Source organism: Labrus mixtus, chromosome 4 (assembly GCF_963584025.1).
Source record: "Labrus mixtus chromosome 4, fLabMix1.1, whole genome shotgun sequence".
NCBI lineage: Eukaryota > Metazoa > Chordata > Actinopteri > Labriformes > Labridae > Labrus > Labrus mixtus.
Genome location: NC_083615.1, coordinates 19,406,831 through 19,434,522, shown reverse-complemented (window position 1 = coordinate 19,434,522; position 27,692 = coordinate 19,406,831). Strand labels below are relative to the sequence as shown.

The 27,692-nt window shown below is 44.5% G+C and overlaps 1 protein-coding gene across 2 annotated transcripts; it reads left to right on the top strand.

Moving 5' to 3' along the window:
- phf21ab (PHD finger protein 21Ab) lies at positions 1-27,692 on the top strand. 2 transcript variants are annotated; one of them, XM_061036204.1, is made up of 19 exons: positions 7,057-7,075; positions 7,160-7,199; positions 7,938-7,989; positions 8,492-8,581; positions 9,201-9,233; positions 9,374-9,439; positions 11,519-11,671; positions 11,775-12,008; positions 13,007-13,099; positions 14,490-14,831; positions 16,611-16,721; positions 16,801-16,852; positions 16,936-17,015; positions 17,497-17,557; positions 20,960-21,066; positions 22,533-22,688; positions 23,027-23,102; positions 23,186-23,289; positions 23,587-27,692. In XM_061036204.1, exons 3-19 carry the CDS (start codon positions 7,948-7,950, stop codon positions 24,397-24,399), a joined length of 2,613 nt encoding a protein of 870 aa, XP_060892187.1. In that variant the 5' UTR covers positions 7,057-7,075; positions 7,160-7,199; positions 7,938-7,947; the 3' UTR covers positions 24,400-27,692. The 2 variants fall into 2 exon arrangements, with proteins under 2 accessions (XP_060892186.1, XP_060892187.1); XM_061036203.1 differs by lacking the exons at positions 7,057-7,075; positions 13,007-13,099 and adding an exon at positions 1-207 and having other exon boundaries at positions 16,608-16,721.

Below are 27,692 nucleotides of genomic sequence, written 5' to 3'. Positions count from 1 at the left end.
GAATGAGATTGAAGAAGAGTTCTTCTTGTTTTGTAGCTTCAGTTTCTCTGTTTTTACACAAATTTACTAAAACTAAATATAAAATACAGTAACAAAATAAAGCTCCGCGGGAAGCAGTGAGACGGACTGTTTATCTGCTGTTATTCCATCGTGGATCGGCTTCTTATAGATATATATTTAATTAATCTAGAGGAGGACTGCTGCTGAGTAAGTGCACATTGGGCTTTTTTAATTTCATAACTTTAATTTTCTCTGTTTGTCAAACTTCACCTGTGCTGGCCTCGCGGGCTGTATCCGTGTGTCTGTGTGTGTTAGCGGGCAGGTGTGTGAGCTGGCAGCCGGTGTTGTGTTCATCTCTGCTCCCCGTGTTTCTGTGTGTTTAGCTGCTGTGTTTCTTATTCTAGGAGTTGATATTCTGGAGGACAAGGGGCCGAGATAACTTAGACCCACCAACGCCTGCTGCTCGGTGTCACAAATTAGAAAAAGATGGCGTCTTTTGGGACTATTCCTGAGCGATTTTATTTTTATTCACTCTGTTCTTCTTTCACATCGCCGCCGACGACGTTATTATTGATCTTTGATGTAAGTTATCAGCGTGGCTGGGAGCGTTAGCCGAAGCGAGCTAACAGGATAGTTAGCATTAGCCGCTACAGCTAACGTTATCCACTTGTTCTCAGGGTAACATTTCTCAGCGTTACGCGGAGCAATGTCGGATGTGTGAGGCTCGCTTTGATGATTTTAGCAACAGTGAGAAAAAAACACTCAAGAGCCCGTTAACTGTGATTTCCCCCCCACCACCACCAACACAGGCAACTGCGATGTATTTAAAAGGAGAGATTGAACATCCACCCCGCCATGGTGGCTCAATAAGACGGTTATAAAACATTTATTTCAGCGCCGAAACAAAAAAACACTTTTAGGTATTTCAACTCCCGCAGCCGAAGCTCTTAACGGCTCTCCTCTCTGAAAACCTCCATTTTAGCTCAGTTTCTCCCTGTTTCGGGGCCTCTGCGACGGCATGTGATGCTGATGGAAGTTTATCCAGACAACTTCATGTCCCACCCAGGGAGCAATTACTCCAATTAACCGGCAGCGTGTGCTCAGAGCCGGGCCGCGGGGGCACAGGGGCTCCGGGCTACTACTGCTTTTATTAAGAGTACGTTTATCTTCTAATACACCCCATCTTCATCATCCTCATCAGGGACACACGGAGTTTGTCACAGAGGTCAGGCATCACGTAACCTGTTTACATCACTGCAGCTTTACTCGCTTTCTCTGTTTTGTTTTTGTTTTTTTATCATAGAGGAGCTGATGGAAAGTTCTTTTTACACAACTGCTGTAATGAGTACTTGTTGTTGTTGTTGTTGACGACGACAATGTTGGTTTACTGCAACTTTATACTTTCACTTCACTACATCCAAGTGGAAAATAGAACACTTTTAACTACACTATAGGATACTTAAACTACAGCAAGATGAGAGTACTTGTTATACTTTATAGGATACTTAAACTACTACAAGATGAGAGTACTTGTTATACTTTATAGGATACTTAAACTACAGCAAGATGAGAGTACTTGTTATACTTTATAGGATACTTAAACTACAACAAGATGAGAGTACTTGTTATACTTTATAGGATACTTAAACTACAACAAGATGAGAGTACTTGTTATACTTTATAGGATACTTAAACTACAACAAGATGAGAGTACTTGTTATACTTTATAGGATACTTAAACTACAACAAGATGAGAGTACTTGTTATACTTTATAGGATACTTAAACTACAACAAGATGAGAGTACTTATTATACTTAAACTACAGCAAGATGAGAGTACTTGTTATACTTTATAGGATACTTAAACTACAACAAGATGAGAGTTCTTGTTATACTTCATAGGATACTTAAACTACAAGATGAGAGTACCTGTTGTACTTTATAGGATACTTAAACTACAACAAAATGAGAGTACCTGTTATACTTTATAGGATACTTAAACTACAACAAGATGAGAGTACTTGTTATACTTTATAGGATACTTAAACTACAACAAAATGATAGTACTTGTTATACTTTATAGGATACTTAAACTACAACAAGATGAGAGTACTTGTTATACTTTATAGGATACTTAAACTACAACAAGATGATAGTACTTGTTATACTTTACAGGATACTTAAACTACAACAAAATGATAGTACTTGTTATACTTTATAGGATACTTAAACTACAACAAAATGAGAGTGCCTGTTATACTTTATAGGATACTTAAACTACAACAAGATGATAGTACTTGTTATACTTTATAGGATACTTAAACTACAACAAAATGATAGTACTTGTTATACTTTATAGGATACTTAAACTACAACAAAATGAGAGTACCTGTTATACTTTATAGGATACTTAAACTACAACAAGATGAGAGTACTTGTTATACTTTATAGGATACTTAAACTACAACAAAATGATAGTACTTGTTATACTTTATAGGATACTACAACAAGATGAGAGTACTTTAGTACTTTAACTGCAAGATGATAATACTTGTATACTTTATAGCAGGGATGGGCAACTTTGGTCACAGCAAGGGCCACATTCATTTAACTCTCACTGCCAGGGGGCCAAATTGTAGTTTCCAAAAACGATTGAAATCAATTATGTCTCAAATTTAACTCAACATATACCAGTGATCAAATATTATTATGGACATACTTCTGATTTTCATGATTTCATGGCAGATTTTGTCATGTTTTCTTCATGATTCCAATTATTTGATATGTCAAAATTGAACTGAGGGCCACATTGAGGGTTGATGGGGGCCGCATGTGGCCCCTGGGCCGCCAGTTGCCCACCCCTGCTTTATAGGATACTTAAACTATAATAAGATGATAATAATTGTGTACTCAATAGGGTACTTTAACTACAAGATGATGATACTTGTGTACTTTGTAGCATTCTTAAACTACAAGATGATGATACTTGTTTACTTTATAGGGTACTTTAACTACAAGATGATGATACTTGTTTACTTTATATGGCACTTAAACTAAACGAGATGATAAAACTTGTGTACTGTATAGGGCACCTTAACTGCAAGATGATAATACTTGTGTGCTTTATAGGACACTTTAACTACAACATGATGATAATTGTTTACTGTATAGGGCACTTTTACTACAAGATGATAATACTTGTGTGCTTTATAGGGCACTTTAACTACAACAAGATGATAATTGTTTACTGTATAGGGCACTTTTACTACAAGATGATGATACTTGTTTCCTTTATAGGATACTCAAACTACAAGATGATAATACTTGTGTACTGTATAGGGCACTTTTACTACAAGATGATGATACTTGTTTCCTTTATAGGATACTCAAGCTACAAGATGATAATACTTGTGTACTGTATAGGGTACGTTAACTGCAAGCTGATGATACTTGTTTCCTTTATAGGATACTCAAACTACAAGATGATGATACTTGTGTACTTTGTAGCATTCTTAAACTACAAGATGATGATACTTGTTTACTTTATAGGGTACTTTAACTACAAGATGATGATACTTGTTTACTTTATATGGCACTTAAACTAAACGAGATGATAAAACTTGTGTACTGTATAGGGCACCTTAACTGCAAGATGATAATACTTGTGTGCTTTATAGGACACTTTAACTACAAAAAGATGATAATTGTTTACTGCATAGGGCACTTTTACTACAAGATGATAATACTTGTGTGCTTTATAGGGCACTTTAACTACAACAAGATGATAATTGTTTACTGTATAGGGCACTTTTACTACAAGATGATAATACTTGTGTGCTTTATAGGGCACTTTAACTACAACAAGATGATAATTGTTTACTGTATAGGGCACTTTTACTACAAGATGATGATACTTGTTTCCTTTATAGGATACTCAAACTACAAGATGATAATACTTGTGTACTGTATAGGGCACTTTTACTACAAGATGATGATACTTGTTTCCTTTATAGGATACTCAAACTACAAGATGATAATACTTGTGTACTGTATAGGGTACGTTAACTGCAAGCTGATGATACTTGTTTCCTTTATAGGATACTCAAACTACAAGATGATGATACTTGTGTACTTCATATGGTACTTTAACTACAAGATGATGAATATTGTGTACTTCATAGGATACTTGAACTACAAGATGATATTTGTGTACTTCATAGGGTAATTTAACTACAAGATGATAACACTTGTGTACAGTATCATAGGATACTTAAACTACAAAATAACACTTGTGTACTGTATCATAGGGTACTTTAACTACAAGATGATGATACTTGTTTACTTTATATGGCACTTAAACTAAACGAGATGATAATTGTTTACTGCATAGAGCACTTTTACTACAAGATGATAATACTTGTGTGCTTTATAGGGCACTTTAACTACAACAAGATGATAATTGTTTACTGCATAGGGCACTTTTACTACAAGATGATGATACTTGTTTCCTTTATAGGATACTCAAACTACAAGATGATAATACTTGTGTGCTTTATAGGGCACTTCAACTAAAACAAGATGATAACTGTTTACTGCATAGGGCACTTTTACTACAAGATGATGATACTTGTTTCCTTTATAGGATACTCAAACTACAAGATGATAATACTTGTGTACTGTATAGGGCACTTTTACTACAAGATGATGATACTTGTTTCCTTTATAGGATACTCAAACTACAAGATGATAATACTTGTGTACTGTATAGGGTACTTTAACTGCAAGCTGATCATACTTGTTTACTTCATAGGGTACTCAAACTACAAGATGATACTTGTGTACTTCATAGGATACTTGAACTACAAGATGATGAATCTTGTGTACTTCATAGGGTAATTTAACTACAAGATGATAACACTTGTGTACTGTATCATAGGATACTTAAACTACAAGATGATAATACTTGTGTACTTCATAGGGTACTTTAACTGCAAGCTGATAATACTTGTGTACTTCATAGGGTACTTTAACTACAAGATGATAATACAAGTGTACTTTAAAATAATACTTTACGCACATGCTCAGTACACTTCCAGTAAATAGTCATAAGCCAGTTGGCGTACTATAACAGCAATGGCAGACTCCTGAGTTCAGTTTGTGCTGCTCACTGAACTTTACTCTCTTTGTAGTTTAGGTTTACTTTAGGGTAAGAATCCAACCTCATCGTCCGTCCACTGAACGTTCATGTGTCTGTGTTTACACCTCACCGCTCTGCTGAAGTAAGAGTATGTGAGCATGCTTGTGTTTCACTACAAAGTCACACCGCCACCTACTGGCCTGACATGTACACTACCGTGTTTTTAGTCGTTTTTATGGATCTCTGTGCAGGATGGTTATCAAAATGTTGTCTCTCTTTTTTTTTTTTTTTTTTTAAACGGTTCTGTTTCAGTGGCTCGTTCTGGTGTTTATGACCTCAGTCTTTTCTTACTTGGAGTATTTATACGTTTTTACTGCTTTATACTGCCTGATACATCTCTGAGACAATAACTGAACTTTTTAATAACTTTACGTGACAGCTGTAGCTTTAAGCTGCTCTCAAATCTCACATTTAATAATAAAGTATCTGCACTTTTAAGTAGAACCTGACTGATAAATTGTGGCCGATAATATTAGCATATCGAGTGAGTATCACTATCGGCTAATTTTATCGAAGATATTATGAGATTTATTCACCAGCCAAACAGCATATAATTTGAGTTTCATTGTATTACACTAGCAGTGTTCTGTCACCAGCAGAGGGTGCTATATGAATTACAACAAGCAGGGAAAGCATAAAATATAACATTTATCAAAGACAGAGAAATCCCTCATTTTAGAGTTGTAACGGAACGTGCCTTTTCGTGCGACCGCCATGACAGACACAACATGTTTATGGTTGCCGTGGAAACAGCAGGTGTTACTAGAAAGGCCGCTGCATAAGGAAGCGTGAGCTTGCTGGTGAAAGCTGCCATACTGTTGCTGTATGAGCTGCTGTGATAAAAACCTCATGTAAATGATACATTAGCTCGTCTGTAAACATATTCTCTTCCTCAGGTCGGTTTCACCCGGTCGTCATGACTACGGTCAACTCGGAGATCGTTTCATCTCGGGTTGAAAGGAGTAGCAGAGAGAATCACTCCCATGATTTCCCGCCAGCCTTTTTCATCTTTTGTTATTGTTTTGACTGAGCGCCCCCTGGTGGTGGAATTTACTTTACGAGTCTTTATAAGACCTTGTTTTTATTTACTCAACATGGCGATTGACCCGGGAAGTCAGAGGCTCCTGAGAGAGATGCATTCAAGGTTCATCAGAAAACATGGAAATAACAGCGCTCACATCCCCTTCATGCTCTGATTCTAGGAACGTAAAAATCAACTCAAGGAGGTTAAAAAAACAAACAAAAAAATCACAAAAAAGTTTAATAAAGGTTTGGGGTTTAAAGTATAACAGAAAGAATAAAATGATGTTTACATTAAAACCATTTATGAAGGTATTTTAGATGAACTAACGGCCTGACATCAGACGCCATGTTTAGAACTTTTGTGTGTTGATCGAACATCATGTGCTGGAAGTGAGCGTTAGAAGCTGGCAGCACTGAATTTTGTGTTGTGACCGTGTCCACCTAGCGTTTTTTGCCGGGCAGAAAATCGCTGGCTGTGTGCTCGGGATCGCTTACACGGCGCGTTTGTACACGGAGAAGAAATGCGCTGCACGTCCGTCCTGTTGCTATGACAACAGTCTGTTGACAACGGCCGCTGTATGACCGACACTGCTCCGTTACTTTTTACTGAATGTTTTATATTTGAGATCATTTATTTCTTGATCAGACACGGAGCGAGGAGGATGTGGGTACAAGACACGATCTGTAGGCGGAAAAACTACCGGGATATCAAACATTTGGAAAAGAGCGGCGGTGACGTCAACAGCCCTTTTCTGAACGCTGGAAGCTGAGCTTTTTCTCCAGTCGCCGCCTGCTGCTGAGAACGTTTTACTAAAATAAAGTGAAAAAAGACGCTGGCGCTCAGAGAAACACCAGGTGGACACGGGGCTTAAAGTTTCTGATGGTGTACTGTTTCCACAGGAGGGTTTTGTAATCGTGTGTGTTTGTTGTGTGTTTCAGGGCAGCACAGAGGGGTGGAGTCCAGTCCCACAGCCAGGCGGTGAGTCCTGTGTTATGATACACTCAAACTTTCACAAAGTTAGTTTAGATTTAATGTTGAAGTTTGATTGTTACGGTAACACGCAAAAAAAAGTATCTCCCGCTGTACCTGGGCGGTGGTGAGGGGGCGGGGCAGTGTCTGTTTCTGTAGAAGAAACTGAATGTTCCCCTCAGCTGTTTTCTTCGGTGCTTAGATTAGGCAACAGCAACTAAATGGTTTTAATTCTTAAAATTTAACCCTTACACACCCATTCTAAAAAGCCTGTTTTTACAGCAGAGATGAACATGTTTACAGCCTGATTCAAAAAAACAAATAGGTCTGATTAGCTCATGTCTCATTCGACACACACTGTACAGGGGGTGAATGTTTTGATGACTCATCAGTTTCGATTTGATGAAGGATAAGAGTTATTCACAATAAGGCGTGTAGCTGACCTGATTGACAGGTGGGCGCGGTGTAACGGTTTGTCACGGTTTGTGACGACTGTCACAGTCTGTGGTTTCTGATGATTTTAAGAGCACCCACTTATTGCCCCCCCACCACACAGCCTGTCAAATGTCTGAATCCCCCCAGATACAGGAGCCAGTTAAGGGTTAATAAAGATCAGCACAGAACTTTATAACTTGATAATTAACATCATTGTTTGTTATTGTTATGATTGAGAAGCCCCCTGGTGGCAGAAATTACACACTGCACCTTTAAAGTTGTTGAATGAGATGTTTTTTTTCTCTTTTTCAGCGGCACTTTAATGCTTCAGGTGGATGGTTTTCCTACTGGAGACGGTGTTCAGGTAAACCACATGAATCATTATTAATAATAATAATAATAATAACAATAATAATAATAATGATTGTTAATCTGTTTGTTAGCAATGTTCTCTTGGGCAGCAGGGCTGACACTTCCGGTGACCTTGTTTGACCTTGACATGAACGCAGCAGCGTCACACAGGACCTCCTTATATGGCTGTACCTCGCGTTGCTATGACAACAGAAGGGTGCTGCTGGTTACTGTTGAACTGGCTGTTTTAAGAGCGTGTGTGTGTGTGTGTGTGTGTGTGTGTGTGTGTGTGTGTGTGTGTGTGTGTGTGTGTGTGTGTGTGTGTGTGTGTGTGTGTGTGTGTGTGTGTGTGTGTGTGTGTGTGTGTGTGTGTGTGTGTGTGTGTGTGTGTGTGTGTGTGTGTGTGTGTGTGTGTGTGTGTGTGTGTGTGTGTGTGTGTGTGTGTGTGTGTGTGTGTGTGTGTGTGTGTGTGTGTGTGTGTGTGTGTGTGTGTGTGTGTGTGTGCGTGTGCGCAGGCTGATCGATCGGCTGGCAGACTGACTGGATCCATGATGGAATTACAGACGTTACAGGAGGCCCTGAAGGTGGAGATCCAGATCCATCAGGTACTCCTGCACTCTGAGTTATTTAGTGAGGTTAGTTAGAGGAGGTCAGAACAACGGCAGCACCTGTTAAGTATGAATTCTAACCAGATCTGTATCGGTCTGTAAACCTTTCTGCATTCTAACCTCTCTCCATTTTTTAAAAGCATCTCCAATATTGATCCTAGTTTGAGCACGTTTCTGCTCATGGAGCTTATTAGAAACATGCAGAGGCTTTTTAGGTCGGGTACAATCACTTCTATCTGAACCAGTTCTCTTGCCTGCTTCCATCGCTGCAACACCTGTTGGTTTGACCTGATAACTGCTCTCATATCTGGCAAACAGAGGGGCGTCCAAAACGGCCGTGTGGGGGTGCCTTAAAAGCGCCTACCTTCTCTGGTCCAAACAAATCCAGAGCATTCAGGACCAGAATCTATAGTTAAAAGGAGGACATACTGGCTGCTGCATTGTTGTCAGAGAAGCCAGCACTTCAACATAGCATGTTTCCTTCATGATGATTTAGAGATGTGAATACATAAATACATGCAGGTCAGTTAAATGTCTCACTGTGGTTGTAGTTTTCTGCCTTTGACCAGCAGGTGTCTCTGTGATGATTTTGATTTTTGTCTCTTGTGTTCTGCAGAAACTGGTTGCCCAGATGAAGCAGGACCCTCAGGTAAACCATCGTCACGTTTCTGTCACTGCAGAGCCGAGCATCATGTTCATTAAACTTTATTTATAAACTTTATTTATAAAAGCAGAGGAGACAAAGTTCTTGAGGAGTTTAACCTTGGACCGTCTCCTTTCCGTTTTCAGAACGCAGATCTAAAGAAGCAGCTCCACGAACTACAAGCCAAGATCACAGCACTCAGCGAGAAGCAGGTACAGATAACACACACACACGCCACACGCACACACACACACACACACAAACACATTCACACACACACATATGCACATACACACAGGCACACACACTCACGCACACGCACGAACACACACACACACATTGTCTCTCAGGTTCACGGTTTATTCTCTGAGAGGTTTTTATAATCATTCCTATTTTATACACTCACCTTAAAGGCATCACTTCTCACTTGGCGGCTGTGGCTCAGTGGTAGAGTCGGTCGTCTCTAACCTGGAAGGTCGAGGGTTCGATCTCCAGCTCCTGCAGCTACATGTCCGATGTGACATCGGACACTTAACCCCAAGTTGCTCCCACTGCTTTGTTGGCGGTGTATGAATGGATGAGTTAATACTGATGGACTCTTTACACAGCAGCCTCTACCATCAGTGTGAATGTGTAGGTGTGACCGTCGCCGTGTAGCTGTTCTGTTTTCCTGTTTCATGTTAGAATATTAAAGTTTACGATTCCCACGTCATCCCCGCTGTTTCAGAGGGTAGTGATGGATTTAAAGGAGATATTTGTCCTAACCAGTTAAATATGTTTGCTTGTATCGAGACGTCCGCTCAGTTTGTTTAAACCCATCTGTCTTTATTTTTAATGCCTCCTATTTTTATCCGCCTGCGTTTGCTTTCATGTGGCCCCATGAAACACCTTGAACATGCTCCTGAGAGATGATCGCAGGCTGAGGAAGAACTGGAGGTAGAATAAGAACGATATGATTATGAACACGGAGGCAGCTGGATTTATGTTTCAAGACAATCACCTGTGCACTTCTCTAACTGTCAGTCTGCTGATGTTTACAACAACACGCTTCAGGGGTACAATGGAGAGAGGTTAGAACGCAGAAAGGTTTACAGACCGATGCAGAGCTGGCTAAACACTGAAGCTTCAGCAACCTGCGTGAGCGTCCACTCTAGAGAGGAGGGGGGGAGACGGCTCTCTACAATGTTTAGAATTTAGACTGCAGTACCCATTTTAAACACTAGGTGTCAGAGTTACATACTGCTCCTTTAAACCTTTATGAAGTGATGGTGGTAGTTGCTAACGGCTGTCCGTTTATTATCATTGTTATTGTCCTTGTGGCGTTTCAGTTCCTCTGTTTGGTGACACACAAAGTGTGTGCATAACGAGATTAGAGCAGGTTAAATAAGAAGGACATGTTTTTTGTGATGTGTGCGGACGGATCCTTTTAAAACATGAGTTGATAAAAGCGGCGAGGGAGTGTGCAGTCTAATCCTGTGTGATAAAACGGCGCCCTGCAGCAGATAGAGAGCGCTGCACGTTATTAACTGCAGGTCAAACTGCTCTCTGAGAGGAGAGCGGGACGCTGCTACGTCTGCTCGCCCTCCTCAGGACGCTGTATGAGTGTGTGCTCGCTCTCTCCCTCTCCCCCCTCCCCTCTCTCTCTCTCTGTCTCTCTGTCTCTCCCCCTCTCTCTCCTCAGGACCCTGTATGAGTGTGTGCTTGCTCTCTCCCTCTCCCCCCTCCCCTCTCTCGACCCCCTCTCTCGCTCACCCCCCCCTCTCCTCAGGACCCTGTATGAGTGTGTGACGCTGCATTAACTTCCTGCCTCAGAGTCGGGCGTTACTAAGCAACAGATGGGCTTTATCTTCGCTTGTGAATTCCTTCGTCTGTTCTCGACACAACAATGTGCACTCTGCTTATTTATTTTATTTATTTCTGGGTTAATCAGCTGGAGAAGGAGCCAATCAGAGCAGAGCACAGATGTCAGGAGTGTGTCAGTTATCGGTTGTCTGTTGAAAGTGAATGGTGTCATGTAGATCCATGTGTGTGTGTGTAGAGAGAGAGAGGTTGTGTGTGCAGTAACATCAGAGAGCGGATGTTCTGCAACCTCAAAGACTCTGCCTCTTATTTATTTTTTATTATTTTTCCCTGAATGAACATCTTTAAACTCGGCAACATAAAAAAGTTCTGATTGGAATAAAAAACACTTGATCTTATGTTTACATGTTGGTGCTGTAAGGTTTTCATGACACCAGACCTTGAAACTTCTCCTCTCCTCTTCCTCCTCCTCTCTTCTTCTTCTCCTGCAGAAAAAGGTGGTGGAGCAGCTGAGGAAGGAGCTTTTGGTGAAGCAGGAACCAGAGACGAAGCTGCAGCTGCACGTCCAAACTCCTCCAGTAGGTGGCGACATTAAGCCGGCCAACCTGCTGCAGAGCCAGCAGATACCTGGAGGACTGCAGCAGGTGGGACACACTCATCATAAAATCACAGTTTTTAGTACCATAATCATCAGTTAGGTCCTCCCTCCCTCAGCTCCGTCTCATTGGTTCATCTCTCCGTCAACAGACACTGACGGTCACCCCGGTCCTCACCACGAAGACTCTACCTCTGGTGCTGAAAGCTGCCGCCACGCCAGCCCTACCAGGCTCTGTCCTGCCACAACGCCAGCCCACTGTCGCTATGGTAACCACAGCTATCACCAAACCTGAATTGCAGAACAGCCCCATCAACCTGCAGGTGGCCGGCAAGTTGACCAATCAGAGCTCGGAGCCCGTGCGACTATCCAAGAACGCCATCGTGGTAAGACCCTCCAATCCCCCCCCCCCTACTGTCCGGTCTCTGTCATTACGCTCCTTTAACCTGACAGATTGTGCAGTTTGTGTTTTGATCTGTAGAGCCGAGGAGCAGAGCGGGGGTTTTGAAGTCTGCATTCTGAGGTTTTTAGACGTTTTTAAAAAGTGACCCCGCTCCACGTGAAGGGAATGTCTGAGCACATGGACAGAGTGCAATCAGGCGGGGGTGTGCGTCAGGCGGGGGGTGCGTCAGGCGGGGGTGTGCGTCAGGCGGGGATGTGCATGGTGGCCTTTAGGCAACAGAAGAATCTCTTGATAAAGGAATCATGTCTGTCAAAGAGCAGCACACACACGTTGGAGTAAAAGCAAAGTGTCGGGAAATATGTCAGCGTGACGGCGTGAATAAAAAACACACATAAACATTTACCACACATGACAAAGCCTTTGATCAAAACGAGCGCAACGCGGCGTGCAGCACGGCCATCGTTTTGATCTCGTTTTCACAATTGTGGGAAAACAAAATCGTGATTGAAATTTGATTTATTGTCCAGCACACACACACTGAGCCTTCCAGCCCCTGACTACGCCCTCTTACAGCAACCTCTCCTCGCCCCTGTAACGCCTCTCTTACGACCATCCAAGCCGGCGTTGTGCGGGGAAACGAATGCCCGCTGAGAATTGCATTCACCTCACGGAGCAGTTTTAAAACAGTAAGTCTTATTTCTGAGGTCAGACGATAATGACCTCGGAAGTGTCCTCGGTAGAAGACGCTGTTTGACTCTGACGTGTCTGCAGAGGAACATTAAGGGTCGATGCAAACCGCAGCATTTGACGTCGTGAGGTGCATGCGATCTTGGCACAGAGGTGAGGTCACTTCATCCTGCGTGACATTCATCCTGAAGGCGAGGCGTCATGGCGGCGTAAACATGGCGCCTTCACAGCAGTATAAATGAACAGCTGACATGTGAGCAGCACAGATCCACATCTGCTGTGGTTTTGTCTCAGGTGCAGGCCACCGCCACCTCCGCCCAGCCAATCAAAGTTCCTCACTTTGTCCCTCCTCCTAGACTGACGCCTCGACCCACCTTTCAGCCACAGGTGCGTCCCTGTAAGACCCGCCTCCAAACCCTAACCCCCCCCCCCCCCCTCCCCCTCTCAGATGTCCAGCAGGGGGCAGCAGTGCACCAAAGCAAGCACTCATGCCTTGCTCCGTGGCACTAAAACATTGTTTGCTGTGTGCTGCCTTTACTCATTCTCTCCTCTCGTTGTTGTTTTTTAATTTTCCGACTGACCTGTGACCGGGTTGTTTCGAGGTTTCCTGCCTGCGAGTGTGTGTGTGTGTGTTTACCTTTTGTGCTGAGAGCTTGTCTTCCTGCAGCTTCGTGTTTTTTTGTGTTCCTGGCTGTCGATGTGTTTTTAACCCTTTCAGTGAAACTGATGTTTTTTATCTGTGCTGCGTGACACCACTGGGAGCTCTGACTGCTTCTTTACTTGGGTCACTGCTGGAACGCCATAAATCTGCAGAAATAAAAGGAACTTCCTGTCGCTGTGACAACATTTATCACGCTTATATTCTAACAGAACAGCGTTTCTTCTTCACGTTGTTTTTAAAGAGAAAAGAAAACAGATCTGCTTATTTAAGGTCAGCCTGAGCTCAGACCACATCAGGATGAGTTTATTATCATAACTTTATTGATTTAGCACCTTGGGCTGCACGGGGGGGGGGGGCGGGGATGGTGGTTAGGGCTGTCCCCTCACAGTGAGGAGGTTCCTGGTTTGAATCCCCGTCCTTCGGGAGCCTCTCTGTGTGGAGTTTGTATGTTCTCACCGTGCATGTGTGGGTTCTCTCCAGGTACTCCGGCTTCCTCCCACAGTCCAAAGACATGCTCATTAGGTTAACTGCTGACTCTTTCCATTCAGGGTCGTGGGGGGGCTTTAGCCAATCCCAGCTGTTATTGGGCGAGAGAAGGGGTTACACCCTGGACTGTTCACCAGCCAATCATGTCAGCCCTGTCATTGGCAGACAACCAGCCACACTCACATTCACACCTACGGACAATTCAGAGTCACCAGCGCTACTTGGGGTCGCAGGCGGAAAAGTCTGGTAACCCCGGGGTTAGAGGACGAGTGATGGATCAAGGGGTTAAGAGAAATAAAATGTGTAATGGAAGTACAAAATAAAACATCGTTTAAAAAGACGACGTCACTGTGACTCTGCTCGTCTAATCTCCTCAGGGGAGGTCGTTCCAAGGTCGAGGAGCCCTGACAGCGAAAGCTCGGTCTCCTTTAGATTTGAGCCTTGACTTTGGAACGAGCAGCAGGGCTCCACCTGAGGATGTGAGGTCACGAGACGGCTCATAGTATGTAGTGGCTGTAAAATCATCCTCACCATTAGACTGGCGGTGTGAGGCAGAGCTCCACAGCGGTGTTACCAGTCAGTGTCCGGTCATTTCCGTGTCTTTTTCTGATTGGCTGTATTTGTTACCAGGTAAGGCCAAAGCTGGCCACACCCACCAACATCCCCATCGCCCCGGCCCCTCCCCCTCCCATGATGGCGGCCCCCCAGCTGCTCCAGAGGCCCGTCATGTTGACCACCAAGCTGACGTCCTCGCTGTCCTCGGCCGCTCCAATCCACCAGGTCCGCATCGTGAACGGACAGCCGTGCAGCAAGACCGGCTCCACGCCGCTGACCGGCATCGTCATCACCACGCCCGTCTCCTCTAGCCCCGCACGCCTCGCCAGCCCCGCCCAGGCACCCACACCCACCCCCATCCTGACCCCGACTCCCGCCCAGCCGATCCAGATCAGCAGCCTGAACACTGAGCCCAAGGTAAGAGGAGGCGGTCCTTACAGACAGTAAAAGTTTCCGTCTTCTTATTTTAATGTCTCCGATCTCTGAGCGTAGACGATTCCTCTCGCTGAAGGATTCTCTGTCAGGACGCTACTTTCACAATGTTTGTGACAAAACTTCTTCAACAGGACTGTTAATCAGGAAACCTCACAAAAGATTTATGGCCATGAGTGAAAAAAAACAGAATCAAAATTTTAGTTACAGCTCTGAATTATGACTAGCGTCCAAACTTAAAGGGATACTTCACCCGTTGAAACATGAATCTGTATTGACATTGGGTCATATATGTAGTAGAAATGTGAAATACATTTTGAAGTTGGTGCCTTCTGACCGAGAAAAGGCAGAAAGTGTCTTTTTTGCTCATGTTGATGAAAGACACCAAATCCCAGAATGCACAGCACCGCAGGCCACTCCCACTAAGGTCCTCTATTTCAGAATCAGAAATACTTTATTAATCCCAGAGGGAAATTCGATCGATACAGTTTCTCCAAAATATACAATATAGCAGTAGAAATATAGTAATAAAAACATTTACAGACATATTTACACATAAGACCATTTCCTCAACTGATTCCCAAATTTCTTCCAGAATTGATCTTGGAAATTCCTGGCAGAAAACAGACTCTATGTCTGTGTCCATAGACAAACAGTGAGAGCACAGACACCACCAGTCTGCACCAGCTCGAGCCGGCCCCGGCCCCAGCTCCTCGTCCTCACCGCTGCCGACAGGCAGGCGTTATGTCTCGGCTGCTGAGGTGGCAGCGGCCGGCAGCGGCAATATAGCAATATAGCTGCGAGACGGTTGCTGCCGACAGGCCGGTCTTGTGCTCGCCCGGCCGTGGCTCCCGGCGAGCAGCCGTCTCGCAGCTATATTTATGTTTTTTCACCATTATCAGCTTTCTCCATAGAGCCTGTTAGCATAGCTTCCAAGCAATATGGCGGACGTCAAGTTTCGATTCTGGGAGTGAGTTCCCACCCACCTCTGTGATTGGTCTGTAGCTTCAGTGGTCGAAAATATGAGGAACTAGCGTTGTAGTTTCACCCTGCTAACGGCAACAGCTTCCAGTGCCGCAAAAATCATCATTTTGCATCACTGGAAGCTCCTTTTCAGACTTACAAATACAAAGATTTCCCATCTCAGGAGAAAATGAGGGCGGGATGCACGACCATTCAAAAATACTACCAGGTTTCTAATGATAAAAAGCTTCATGCAAATGGGTGAAGTATCCCTTTAACAAACGCCAAATGTGGGTAGATTGTCCGTTGGGCGAGTAAATTCCATGCCACATGGCGGGTAAATATTTTACCCAACAGTTGTGTTTGATGTAGCTGCAGCTCCTCTCACGGAGCATCTCGGGGCGCTGAAACACGCCAACATACATTGCTTCATACAGACCAGAACAGCAGCCACACCGTGCAGCGGTTCACTTTTAGTGCCACAGAAGACTGTTGATCTGTGACCCGTACGGTCCGAGTCGGGAACACTGAAAGGTCAGAGGTGTAGCGGGGAGAAAAGGTCATGAAGATCTTTAAAAGTAATCAGTAAAACCAAAAACCAACGGGGAGCGGTGTTGTAGAGGCGCTGAAACAGCGTCTATTTAAAATAATAAATAAATAATAATAATAAATAATATTTGTGAGACTACGAGTGGTTTCTTTGACCTGCTGAGCGTCTGCTGTCCTGCTCAATGATTGGACGAGCTCATTCATTAGTTTGATCTCTGACTGACGGCTGTGGTTGTGGTCTCCTCTCAGCAGACTGTTAAATCAGGAGGAGCCGAGCAGAAGGCCGTCGTCTGCCTCCCCTCCTCCTCCACTCCCCCGCTGTCTCCTCCTGCTCCTCCTCCCAGACCCAAGGAGAACCCAGAGGTACAGCAGCCTCATGATGCCTGACACACGACCTCTGACCTCCTCGGTATTAAAATTGTTTTTTTCTTCTCCCCCTCAGAAACTCGCCTTCATGGTGTCTCTGGGCCTCGTTACACACGACCACTTAGAAGGTGAGCGATTGGTTCGAGCTCTCTGATCTTCTAGATGTCCTGAGTCTGCTGCAGCGTTCCAAGTTTCTGTGTTTTTGTTGCAGAGATCCAGAGCAAACGACAGGAGAGGAAGAGGAGAACGACGGCCAACCCGGTGTACAGCGGCGCCGTGTTTGAACCGGAGGTAAACAAACAACTCACACCGACACTTTGAGTAACAATCGAGCCTGTCACTTTTGGGATTGAAAGTTTTAAAATGTTTCAGATTGTCTGAAAGGATCGGTACAGAGATCGACCTTTTCTTACGGAGGTGATTTATTAACCACAGGCAGCTGTGACATCACGCTCTACAAACATGCCACACTACATTCAGACAGATTTGACCTCCCAGGTCTCAGGAGGCTACGCTCTACAGCTGACTTCATCGGTCAGAGGGGCGTCCCGGAGTCGGGGAATCCCCCCGTGGATCTGCTCACTTGTGTACAGTCGTACGTCCAAAATATCAAACATGTCAGAATTCATTGACTGATCGGGAGCAGCTGATTGGCCGCCGCGCCTCAGTGACGCTGGGCGACCGCGCTGAAATCCGGCCCTTTCTGTGCGTGTAAACGTGCAGAGTGACCTCTGCTAATTAACGCTTTGTTTTTCTTTGTCTTGTGTTGCAGAGGAAAAAGAGCGCAGTGAGTTACCTGAACAGCCCTCTGCACCAGGGGACCAGGAAGAGAGGTCCGTATGAAATACTGATGCACAGGTCACTGACCAGACTCACCTGGCAGAGACGCAGTTAGACAGGTGCTGCAGCAGAGGCTCGGCTTTAAATCACTGTTTAAAGTTCAGTAGAGACAGACACTAATGTGTACTAATAACCTGCTGTAACACCAGCTCTCCTCCTCCTCCTCCTCCTCCTCCTCCTCCTGCTGCTGTTTCCTGTCGCTTCTCTCAGGTTTAATGTCTAAATCCAGATTTAACCTGAATCCAGCTCAGGTTTGAGGTTTCAGATCAGGCTGCTCCTGTTAGTCCTGCAGGTGTTTAACTTTGCTCTCGCTCACTCAGAGAGACGGAGAGACAGACACTTTGATCACCTCCAGCCTCGCAGTAGAAGGAAACTCTTGTGCTCCAGCCGCTCCGTAATGGAGGTCGTTGCTCTCCAAGTCTAGCTGTTAAAAAATCTGTGCCTGTACTGTTTGACTCTGACCCTTTCAGATGGGACGCGGTGTGCTCTGCGTGCTGCTGTGAAGAACATTCATCGTCTGTGTTGCGCTGTCCGAGAGCGTCTCTGAGCTGAACACGGTGCGAGGTCTCGTTTGCCGCTGTTGCACGCTGTGCTTACCTTAAAATCCGGAATATAAGTCGCACCGGTGTATAAGACGCACCCTGTTTTTAAGGTCTCTTTGACAGTAAAAAAAACGTTAAACTGTTTTCCTGCGTGAGGATTTATGTTGTGTTCAGCGATGTCAACAACGTGCAGTTTCTGTGCAGCTGTGTCGCTCTTAAAGTCCCGTCTTTTTACACGTTCGGGAGTTTGCGCTACTAGCTACAGTACGGTAGTTGAGCTCTCAGCCTGCTGCAGGGAAAGTTGTGAGGCACAGACTCCTAGCTTACAGACTCCGCTGGTATATAGGAGTCTTTCAATCAAAAGAGAACTCTACAATGTTTATTTACAGAACAATATACCACTGTTTCTGTAAATGCATGATCATGACCTCTTGAGGAAGAAAAGATGTGAAAAAAGCCTCTGCAGCCTGGTCTGTGTCGCCGTCTTTCCCAGCACAGCGTGCACTCAGCTTTCAATACACAATGAATGGGGATGGGTTTTTAATCGCATCAGGTCGCAGTGATAGGGCCTGCTGCCCCGCTGTAATGATGGCGCTTGTTTCAGTATTTTATACTGGTATATTGGTCGCACCGGTGTATAAGACGCAGCCTGTTTTTAAACTTTTAAGATGAAAAAATAGGTATTAAAAGTGCGTCTTATACACCGGATTTTACGGTAAGTTAAAAATGTTAAACTTGGGCACAGCGCTCCGTGACATTACCTCTGCGCGTCCAATAGGAGAGAAGATCAGATCACAATAAATGCTCTCATTTATAAACGTACTGGGACATCGGAGAGAGAGCTCGTGTGTGTCGTGTTCATGAAGCTGTCGTTATAGAGTTGCAGCTCCTGGACGAGTCTAAACTCTCCCATTTCCTGGCGTGGTCTGATGATGTCGTGAAGCCACGCCCTCTTCTTCTTCACTGCTCGTCTCCTCAGCAGGAGAAAGGTCAGAGCATTCTACATGTTGGACATATTCAAACATATTCTGTGTCCAAACAGGATCTATCGTTTTGGTCACATAGCAATGTGCGCCGATTCTTTTTGCTCATGTGCACCCCCCTCTGCGCCCCACTGCGCGGCGAGCGTCGCGTGCACCGTGTCCTCTCTGAAAGGCCCGGGAGGAAGACGAAGTCGTCCAAACGTTAAAGTGATTGGTGTGCTCCAGAACTGTCTTTGGATTCTTCCTGAGAGGAGGAGACCAGCTCCATGTTTCAGATACTGAACGAGTGAAGCTCACAGCTCAGTCGAGATCTAAACGTTCATCAGAGGAAGAATCGTTCAGTTTCATTTTATTTATTTTTTGTTTTTAAGAGTGATCGAATCTTCATGCAGCCTGAGCTGGAACGTTCCTTCATGTTGTTTTTAAGTGGAGTAACATCTGGATGAGGATGTTAACATCTGGTTAAACCTTCACACCTGCTCTTTCAGGAGAATAAAGAAATAAATTAGAATATGTAAACTAAAAAAGAGGAAATCAGGATACGTGGACAGATGAACAGCAGAAGGAAGCTATGAAATGAAGCGTCTTTCAGGGCATCTGCAGATCCTTTAAAAGTCCTCTAAACCTTTTTTTAAATTTAAGGTCACAAAAAGTTGAAGTTCAGTCTGATGAAAAATCAAGGGCGGATTTGAACGGGGAAATTTACTCCCAGAACCAGAGCCACCGAAAACGTGTCAGTCTCTGTTGAGCTCTACAGGAAGTAAAAATCCTTTTCATTTTCTCCACAGCTGATTTGATTATGAGCCGTGATGTCATAACCATCACAGGTAGACTGACCACGAGCTACCTGAGTGTGAAACGTGATTGTTTATACAATAAGTTATATGACAGGAAACATTGCCATCATAACAACGAGCTCCACCAATCAGAGAAGTTGCTGTGACACTCTGATCGTGGGTAGTGTAGTTCTTTTCCCCGACATCATGAATAAACCGCGTTGTTCTTTCACACTCGGGTAGCTCGAGGTCAGTCTACCTGTAGATGGTTATGACATCATTGCTGACATCTGGAGAAAATGAACCTCATTGTTGAGCCCCATGGTCTTGCCTGGGACTTGTTGTTGAAAGGCATTCTGGGAAGTGTAGGCGATCCCAGGCTGCAGCAGCGCTTTAACCTTCACAACGTTTCTCTATTTGTTTTAATTATTCGAGTTACGGATCATAAAAGGAGCCGATGGCAGAAAGAGGAACTTTATCAAACTTTATTCTTTGAAATGTTGAAGACGAGAACAGAACGACTTTTTATCAACGTAACCACAACTCCAGGGAACAACTTGACCGACTCTAATGACCTCACTCTTTAAAAACACTAACACTGACAGTTTGCCGCTTCCATATAACCGTCTGTTGACTCCTTCAGGAAGTTTAACACTTTACTACACTCCACAAAGCTTTTCTGTGACATAATGAAGCGTGTGTAACTCGCAGTGTCAGATTTTATCGCCTCAGGAGCCTGAAGACACTTTTTGAATTGACCTCAGTGGTGTCAGCAGGTCGTAGGTCGACCTGCACAGGTGAGCGAGGTGTGTTAAACTCTGACACTGATCCATGTGTAGACTGCAGTAGGTTGTGGTAGTGCTCGACTGCAGCTTGCATGGAGCCAGTCTCCTGCACTAACACTGCTGTCTGTGCTTCTGACTCCTCCTCTTCCTCCTCTTCCTCCCTTACCGCTCCCCCGTCTCACGCTAGCCAACGAAGACTCCCTTTCCAAGGTATGTCATACAGACTGTTTGTTTTTGCTTTCTTCCCCCCTCTCCATCTTTCTTTTTTTCTTTGTTTTCCGTCTTTGTTGTCTGTCTCATTTCACCCAGGTCGCCCACCCAAATACAGCAGCGTCCCGGAGCTGGGCAGCCTCACCCCGACCTCCCCCTCCAGCCCCGTCCATCCCCTCCCCCTGCCCAGCCCCAGCTCTGGGGATGTAAGTAACGATGGGGGAGACGGTGACAGTGCAGAGGGTTGGAAGCCCCGTCACACACACTCCTATTGGCCCAGTAGCTCTGACAATCATCACACCCCGAGACCTCCACCAACACGTCCATTAGTTTGTCTCCATGTGATAATCATCAGCCATCACTTGATTTTTACTTTGATTCAGCCTTACAAAGTGAACAGCATCCATTAATTATAACTCTCAGTGGCTCACAGGGGCGAGCGTGCTGCGACGGCCTTAAAGGTGTTTGTGAGGAGAAACAGGCTGCACATTTAGAAAACTCAAAGGATGAATCAAAAAAATGTGCTGCAGGAGAAAACTCTGCTCAATTAAGACGGACAAAATACTTCAACAGTAAACTCTACGGTGGCCTTCACCATGTTCCTCTAACACTAATATAACGTGTCTGTCTACAAACCCCTCAATGATGAGAGAAATAGTCTGTGGATGTGGCACATCCTAACCGCTAAGCCATCTGCGTGAAATCTATTTTGTGTTCTGTGAAATGTTTTTGCACTTGACCTTCAGGGCCACCGTACACCACACTGCAAATGAACGACACATGCAGAGATAGAAAAAATAAACAAAATCTTCTTCTGCTATAGGAGAACTCCGAGCCTGCAGGGGGCGCTGAGTGACACTCTCAGGCCGCCTCCTTAGATGTTGACTTTGCAGTGTTTGTGTATTTGCATCAGGTTTGCTGTTGATGAATTTGTTTCTGTGGCACATTTCTTTCATTTTCGCGGTGCTTTTTTTTTTTTTTTTTTTGCTTGTCTAAAGACGAATACGACAGCTGATTTGTGCTGAAACAGAACCTCAGTTTCAGAGCGCTTCTCACCCGCGCTCATTGTCGCTAGGTCCGTGTGCTTAATATTTACTTTACTAGCTAATCTTTGAAAAAGACGAGTCAGATTAAGTTTCTCCTCCGCCACTGTTGTTGACAATATCAGAAGTCCCGCCCCTTCTTGATTTTGATTGGTCGGTCAGGGAGAAGTGACATTGACGAGCACGGCAAAGTACCAAAAGTTGAGTTTCAGCTGAGACCGCCGTGAGTGCAGCAAGGTTAAAAAGCGGACACTGAGCACTGAAAACGCTGAGCTGCAGCTTTCATTCAAACATGCACATGTCCCGGCGCAGTAATGGCGGCTTATCAACTTCCCTCTTTCCCCCCGGATCCGTTGACTGTTTCTTCGCAGCCCTTTTCTCCTTCTTGAACCGTCTCGCCGCTGCAGCACGTTTGCCCTCTTATAATAACCACGACTCAGAACACATTCTAACTCCAGATATCAGCTCTACTGTGGGCTCAGATTAACACACCATGTCCATTAGAACCAAACCAGCTGTGAACTAAACAGAACCCCATCACGGTTCCTCCCCCCCGCCTCGCCTCTCCTCAGATGGTTGGTGGGGCTCAGTTGGGCAGGGAAACTGATTGGTCCAATTCTTCCTCACAGGGAGACATCCATGAGGATTTCTGCACTGTGTGCAGACGCAGTGGCCAGTTGCTCATGTGCGACACGTGTTCTCGTGTTTATCACCTGGACTGCCTGGATCCACCCCTGAAAACCATTCCTAAAGGCATGTGGATCTGTCCAAAATGTCAAGATCAGGTAACCGCAGCAGCCGAGACTGATCCTGAGTCAGGGGGAAAGGGGGTACCGCAGTCCAGAGAGGGTCCGTTAGCGGGGCCGGTAGCTTTACTTGACTGTAAATCTGTCCTGAACTTTTAAGACTGTTCAATCCTTTGTAAGCATAAACATGATGCAGTATTGTTTTTTTGTGCTTCTGTCTCATTCATTATGTCAGCACATACCTGCATCTCACATCCATCCACTTCATTGCCTGTCCCTTTTTCAGTCTCACACATAGCGTGGCGCTAAGTTGATCTCCTTTAAATCTTTATTTCTGAGTCTCCGCCTTTATGACAACTCCGAGCTTCTGTCCCCAGATCCTGAAAAAAGAAGAAGCCATTCCCTGGCCCGGTACTCTGGCTATCGTTCATTCCTACATCGCTTACAAAGAAGGTGACGTCAGTTTTTTTTTTTGTTCTATTAGAAACATCACGCAGTTCAACGGCGAGAGATTAACTTTGTTCACTCTGCTGCAGCTAAAGAAGAGGAGAAACTGAAACTGATGAAGTGGAGTTCAGAACTGAAGCTGGAGCGAGAGCAGCTGGAGCAGAGAGTCAAACTGCTCAGTAACTCCATAACGGTAAAAAAACATGAAACACATTTCTCCATGGAAGTGACCCTGCTTTAAGGTTACAAGTGGGACACTGTAAAAACATTTATACATTCTAATACTCATGAACAGGCCTGGTGAAAAGATTTTACTGGGTGAAAGTTGAACATTATATTAACATGTAATAATTTTATCTGGACATTTTTTACCCCAACAGTTCAAGAGGAACTTAAATAAAGCTTGAGAAATAGTTTTTGGTCATTTCTTGTATATTTTGGTGTCCTGTGCCGAATCTGGAACCTAACCTTGTTGTTTTTCATCCATCAGAAATGCATGGAGACCAAAAACACCATCCTGGCTCGTCAGAAAGAAATGCAGATGTCCCTGGACAAAGTAAAACACCTGATTCGCCTCATCCAAGCCTTCAATTTCAACAAAGCTCTGGCAGAGACAGACGGTAAGGACATCAGTGCCAGAGTCCAGGACAGAGCTGAGAGTGCAGCTGGCTCTGAAACCGCGACTGGAGACAACTCTGCAGAAAAAATAAAAGATGGGATCTCTTCAGCCAGCAGCAACACCGATGAAAATGACAAACAGGAGGAGCACGGAGCCGCAGGGAACAACCCGACATCAGGAGCAACAGGAGGAGACACAGAGAGCCCGGCGCCGCTAGAAGACAGCGCAGTCCCAACAGCAGATAACAGTCCTGCTGTAGGGACGGAGGCTGGAGCCGGGGCAGGGGTTGGAGCTGTGGCGAGTGTTGGGGCAGGGGCAGGAGTCGGGGCAGGGACAGTGGGTGACACAGGGACTGGTCTCCAGGCGGAGGTTGTGGCCAAGCCTGACACTGAGACAGTTCCGGTTGTTGACATTCCCGCACCCTTAGTGGTTGCAACTGTTGCCACAACCAACGGTACGGCCGAACCTGCCTGTCCTGACCACAGCCCCACAGGAGGCTGCACCACCAACGCCACCACCAACTCTGAGAACAAGATAGCTGCCGTCAACCCTCCAGAGACAGCGGTGGAGAAGAAACAGGAGGAGATCACTGACAGTGACGGCAGCAACAACAACAGCAAAACCTCAGAACCCTCCCAGCATTCTTTGCCAGCTCTTGTCAGCAGTTTGGACAATAAAAAGTAATGCTTTGTCTCTTGACTTGCGGGAATTCAAACATATATATAAAAAAAGACTTGCTTGCACCGCACGGTGCCCTGAAGTTGCCAATCTGTATAAATGTTGTTTGTTTGCATTGTATTGTCAGACTGTGTCAATGGTAGATATACAGCCCAAGTCACATGACTCTGGGAAGAAGTAGGCTGCTCCGCCCACTGAGCTGGGACAGGAAGGCTTACTCACCAGTGTCATCATGCCAATTAGTGATAGACGTCAGTGGTGGGAATGCTCTAAGGGAGATTTAATTCATCATCACACCAGTGTGTGCCTGTTATAGTGGCCCCTGTGTTCTCATGTGGGGTGGGGAGATGGGTTCACATGGTACTAGGAAAACTGAGAACCAAACATCTGTCAGGGGTTACTTGTCTAAGAAGCAGTGTTGTGATAGAGTATGCATACTGAAAAGAGAGCCTGTTCAAACCCTCGTCCAAATGAACTTAATGTGAAACATCCTTGAACTTCTGCAATCCCATGACCCTAAACCCTACACCTTCACCCCAACCCCAATTTCCCCTTATCTTTAACCAACTGGGACTGTCTCCATTCATCAGAAAAACCATACCTTTTCCTGTTGACCTGTTGTCATTAAACCCAAACTTTAATCACCCAATCCACCAAAGGTCCAACCCCAGTCCCAATGCCTTTTCCAGAAAGTGAGGTGAACCCTTCCTGTAATAGAGAGATAATGAAATGCAATGAATCCTAGAAATTGGTTTACCAGAGCACACTTTGGAGAGCCTCTCCTCGAGGACAATCATGGTGTAGATTTTCCATAATCTCAGGTTCAAGGACTTCATTTGGAGGATTCTTACTCCTTTAATCCAGTGTCTCCAACATCCTAATAACCAACAACTCAAACAATTTCAGCAGAAAATATTCCCTCTATCCGTTAACGGCAGTACCCTTTGATGGATGCCTTTGTACCAATGACCTTGATTTACAGATTAGACCATAACTTAAACTTTGTTCAACAGGACATCCGGTTTTATGGGCGTAAAGCCTTCCCCCAGAGACCTAATCACAAACCTACATTTCCCAGTGTGCCAAAAATCCAATATGGCCTTCTGGAACTATAAAACTAATCCAATGACCTAAAGACGATCATCTCCCAGTCTACCAATGACCAAACACCCTGATCCACCAGCAATCCCAGTTAACATCAGACTGACCCTTCATTTTCAACATTAAACCATTGTCTAACATTCCATCAAACGACAACATTCCCTTCCTATGGACCAATAGCAGTAACCTTCCACCAGTGATGTAAACCCAAATGTACCTTCTCTAGTCCAGTTTAACTTCCCACTAGAACAACAACATTCCCTCCTATGGACCAATAGCAACACTCTTCTACTATTGACTTAAACCCAAACAAACTTTCTCCAATCAGTAAACAATCTAGTTCAACCTTCCTCTGGAACTCCAACAACTACACAAATGACCGATTACTTTGCCCTCTTCCAGTTCGCCAATGACCAAAAATCCCCCTACCAACCAACAGTCCTGGATAACGCCCTTCCCCTAACTCCCTTCCCTTCTGTTGTGCCCAATCTCAGACAGAAAAGCAATGAGTGCTGGGTTCAGCAGGCATGCAGGAGGAACCAAACGTAGCTTCTCCATTCAGCAAACATTCCAGTTTGACCTCTCTCTAGAACGCTAAACAAACTGACTACTTTACGCCCTTCAAGTCTACCAAATACCAAATGTCCTAAACAACCAGCAATCCCATTTTCCAATACATCAACCCCTAATTTGAAGCATCCGGTCACCTTAAAACCAATATCTTTAATATCCCATCACACAACAATATCCCCCTTCCTATGGACCAGCAGCAGTACCCTTCTACTAGTGACTTAAACCCAAACGTACCTTCTCCAGTTTGACCTTTCTCTGGCACCCCCACAACACTTGCCTAATTGACTGATTACTTTGACTTCTTCCAATTAACTCATGACCAAAAATCCCCCTACTTAACAACAGTCCTAGATAACTCCCCCCCCCCCCCACATCTGTACCTTCTGGTGTCCAGTTTGAGTGTAATGTTTAGCAGGTACAAAGGAAGAACCAAACCTATCTTTGTCAGTCAGCAAAAAATCCAGTTTGACATTCCTCTAGAACCCCAACAACAATTGCCCAATTGACTGATTACTTTACCCTCTTCCAGTTCCCCCATAACCAAACATCCCCCCAACCAACCAGTAGTCCTAGATAACGCCCCCTCACCCCTCCTCCTCCCCTTCCAGTTCCCCTGAGCTCAGGCAGAAAAGACGCTGAGCGTTGCGTTCAGCAGGTACGAAGGACGAGGTCGAACAGGCACGGTAGCCTAACAGATGTTTTCAGTGGTGTTGGTCAAGTGTAGTGATTGAGTTTTCATTCGTGAGTCAAGTGTGTCAACTGTGAGCACTAAATGTGAAGTTGCAATATTGCAATGTCAACACACAACTATATCTGGGCTGTGTTTCTTTTTTATAGGAAAAGATATTCAGGTCTTCCTAGTCTTCAGAATAAGTGCTTTCTGTTCCTGAACCTGCTGGACTGGCATTAACAACACAAAAAGGAATCCTCTTTTTGAAGTGGTGATCTTTGCATTATGTACATTTTTTTTTGTTGAATCCTGAACTGCCAAAATGATGTTGTATCCAAATTCAGCAGGGACAAGTCCACTTACTGTATTGAACGATCAAATCATTGGCGTTGTAAGATATAGATGCTACCATTTCAGAAATTGGAAGTTCCCAGATCGGGACAGGAGAGCTTATAAAACAATAACACTAGAGGAACTTTTATTTCCTTGAAATGGAGGGATTTGTCGTATGAACCTTCTCCTTCAGATGGATCTCAAAGGACAATACCACAAATCCTGAGATTAAAGCACAAGCTTGCTGCATTACAAAGAAGTGCTGGAGAGCTTTTTGTATGTTAATATGGAATTAAACAGAGTATGCATCTCTTTGTTGTGATGTGACTTATCCCCACATTGCCAATATTTTTCTAGGAGGGAATACAAACCTCTTTCTGACATTAAGGATCGAGTGTAGTTCATATTCTGGGGAGGGGGGGGGCATCCCCTCACAGTTAGCTTAGTGCATCTCTTTTCTTTCTGGAGCATGTCTGGGCTGAAATGTGATGCTGTTATTCGTCGGCTTGGTGGCTGTCAGTTGGGGTCTGTCTTCGTCTGGTGAACTGATCATGACTTCTGGCTTTTTGTTGGGTACGGGGCATTAACAAACTCTGGTCTGTTCATAAACGGTGCCTCTGTT

Excerpts from the sequence above, each read along its gene's own strand:
- phf21ab (XM_061036204.1), top strand. The coding sequence starts at position 7,948 with ATGCTTCAGGTGGATGGTTTTCCTACTGGAGACGGTGTTCAG. Across the intron at positions 12,009-13,006 it reads TATCCAAGAACGCCATCGTG|GTGCAGGCCACCGCCACCTC; the intron begins GTAAGACCCTCC and ends GTTTTGTCTCAG. Across the intron at positions 23,290-23,586 it reads TGCTCAGTAACTCCATAACG|AAATGCATGGAGACCAAAAA; the intron begins GTAAAAAAACAT and ends TTCATCCATCAG.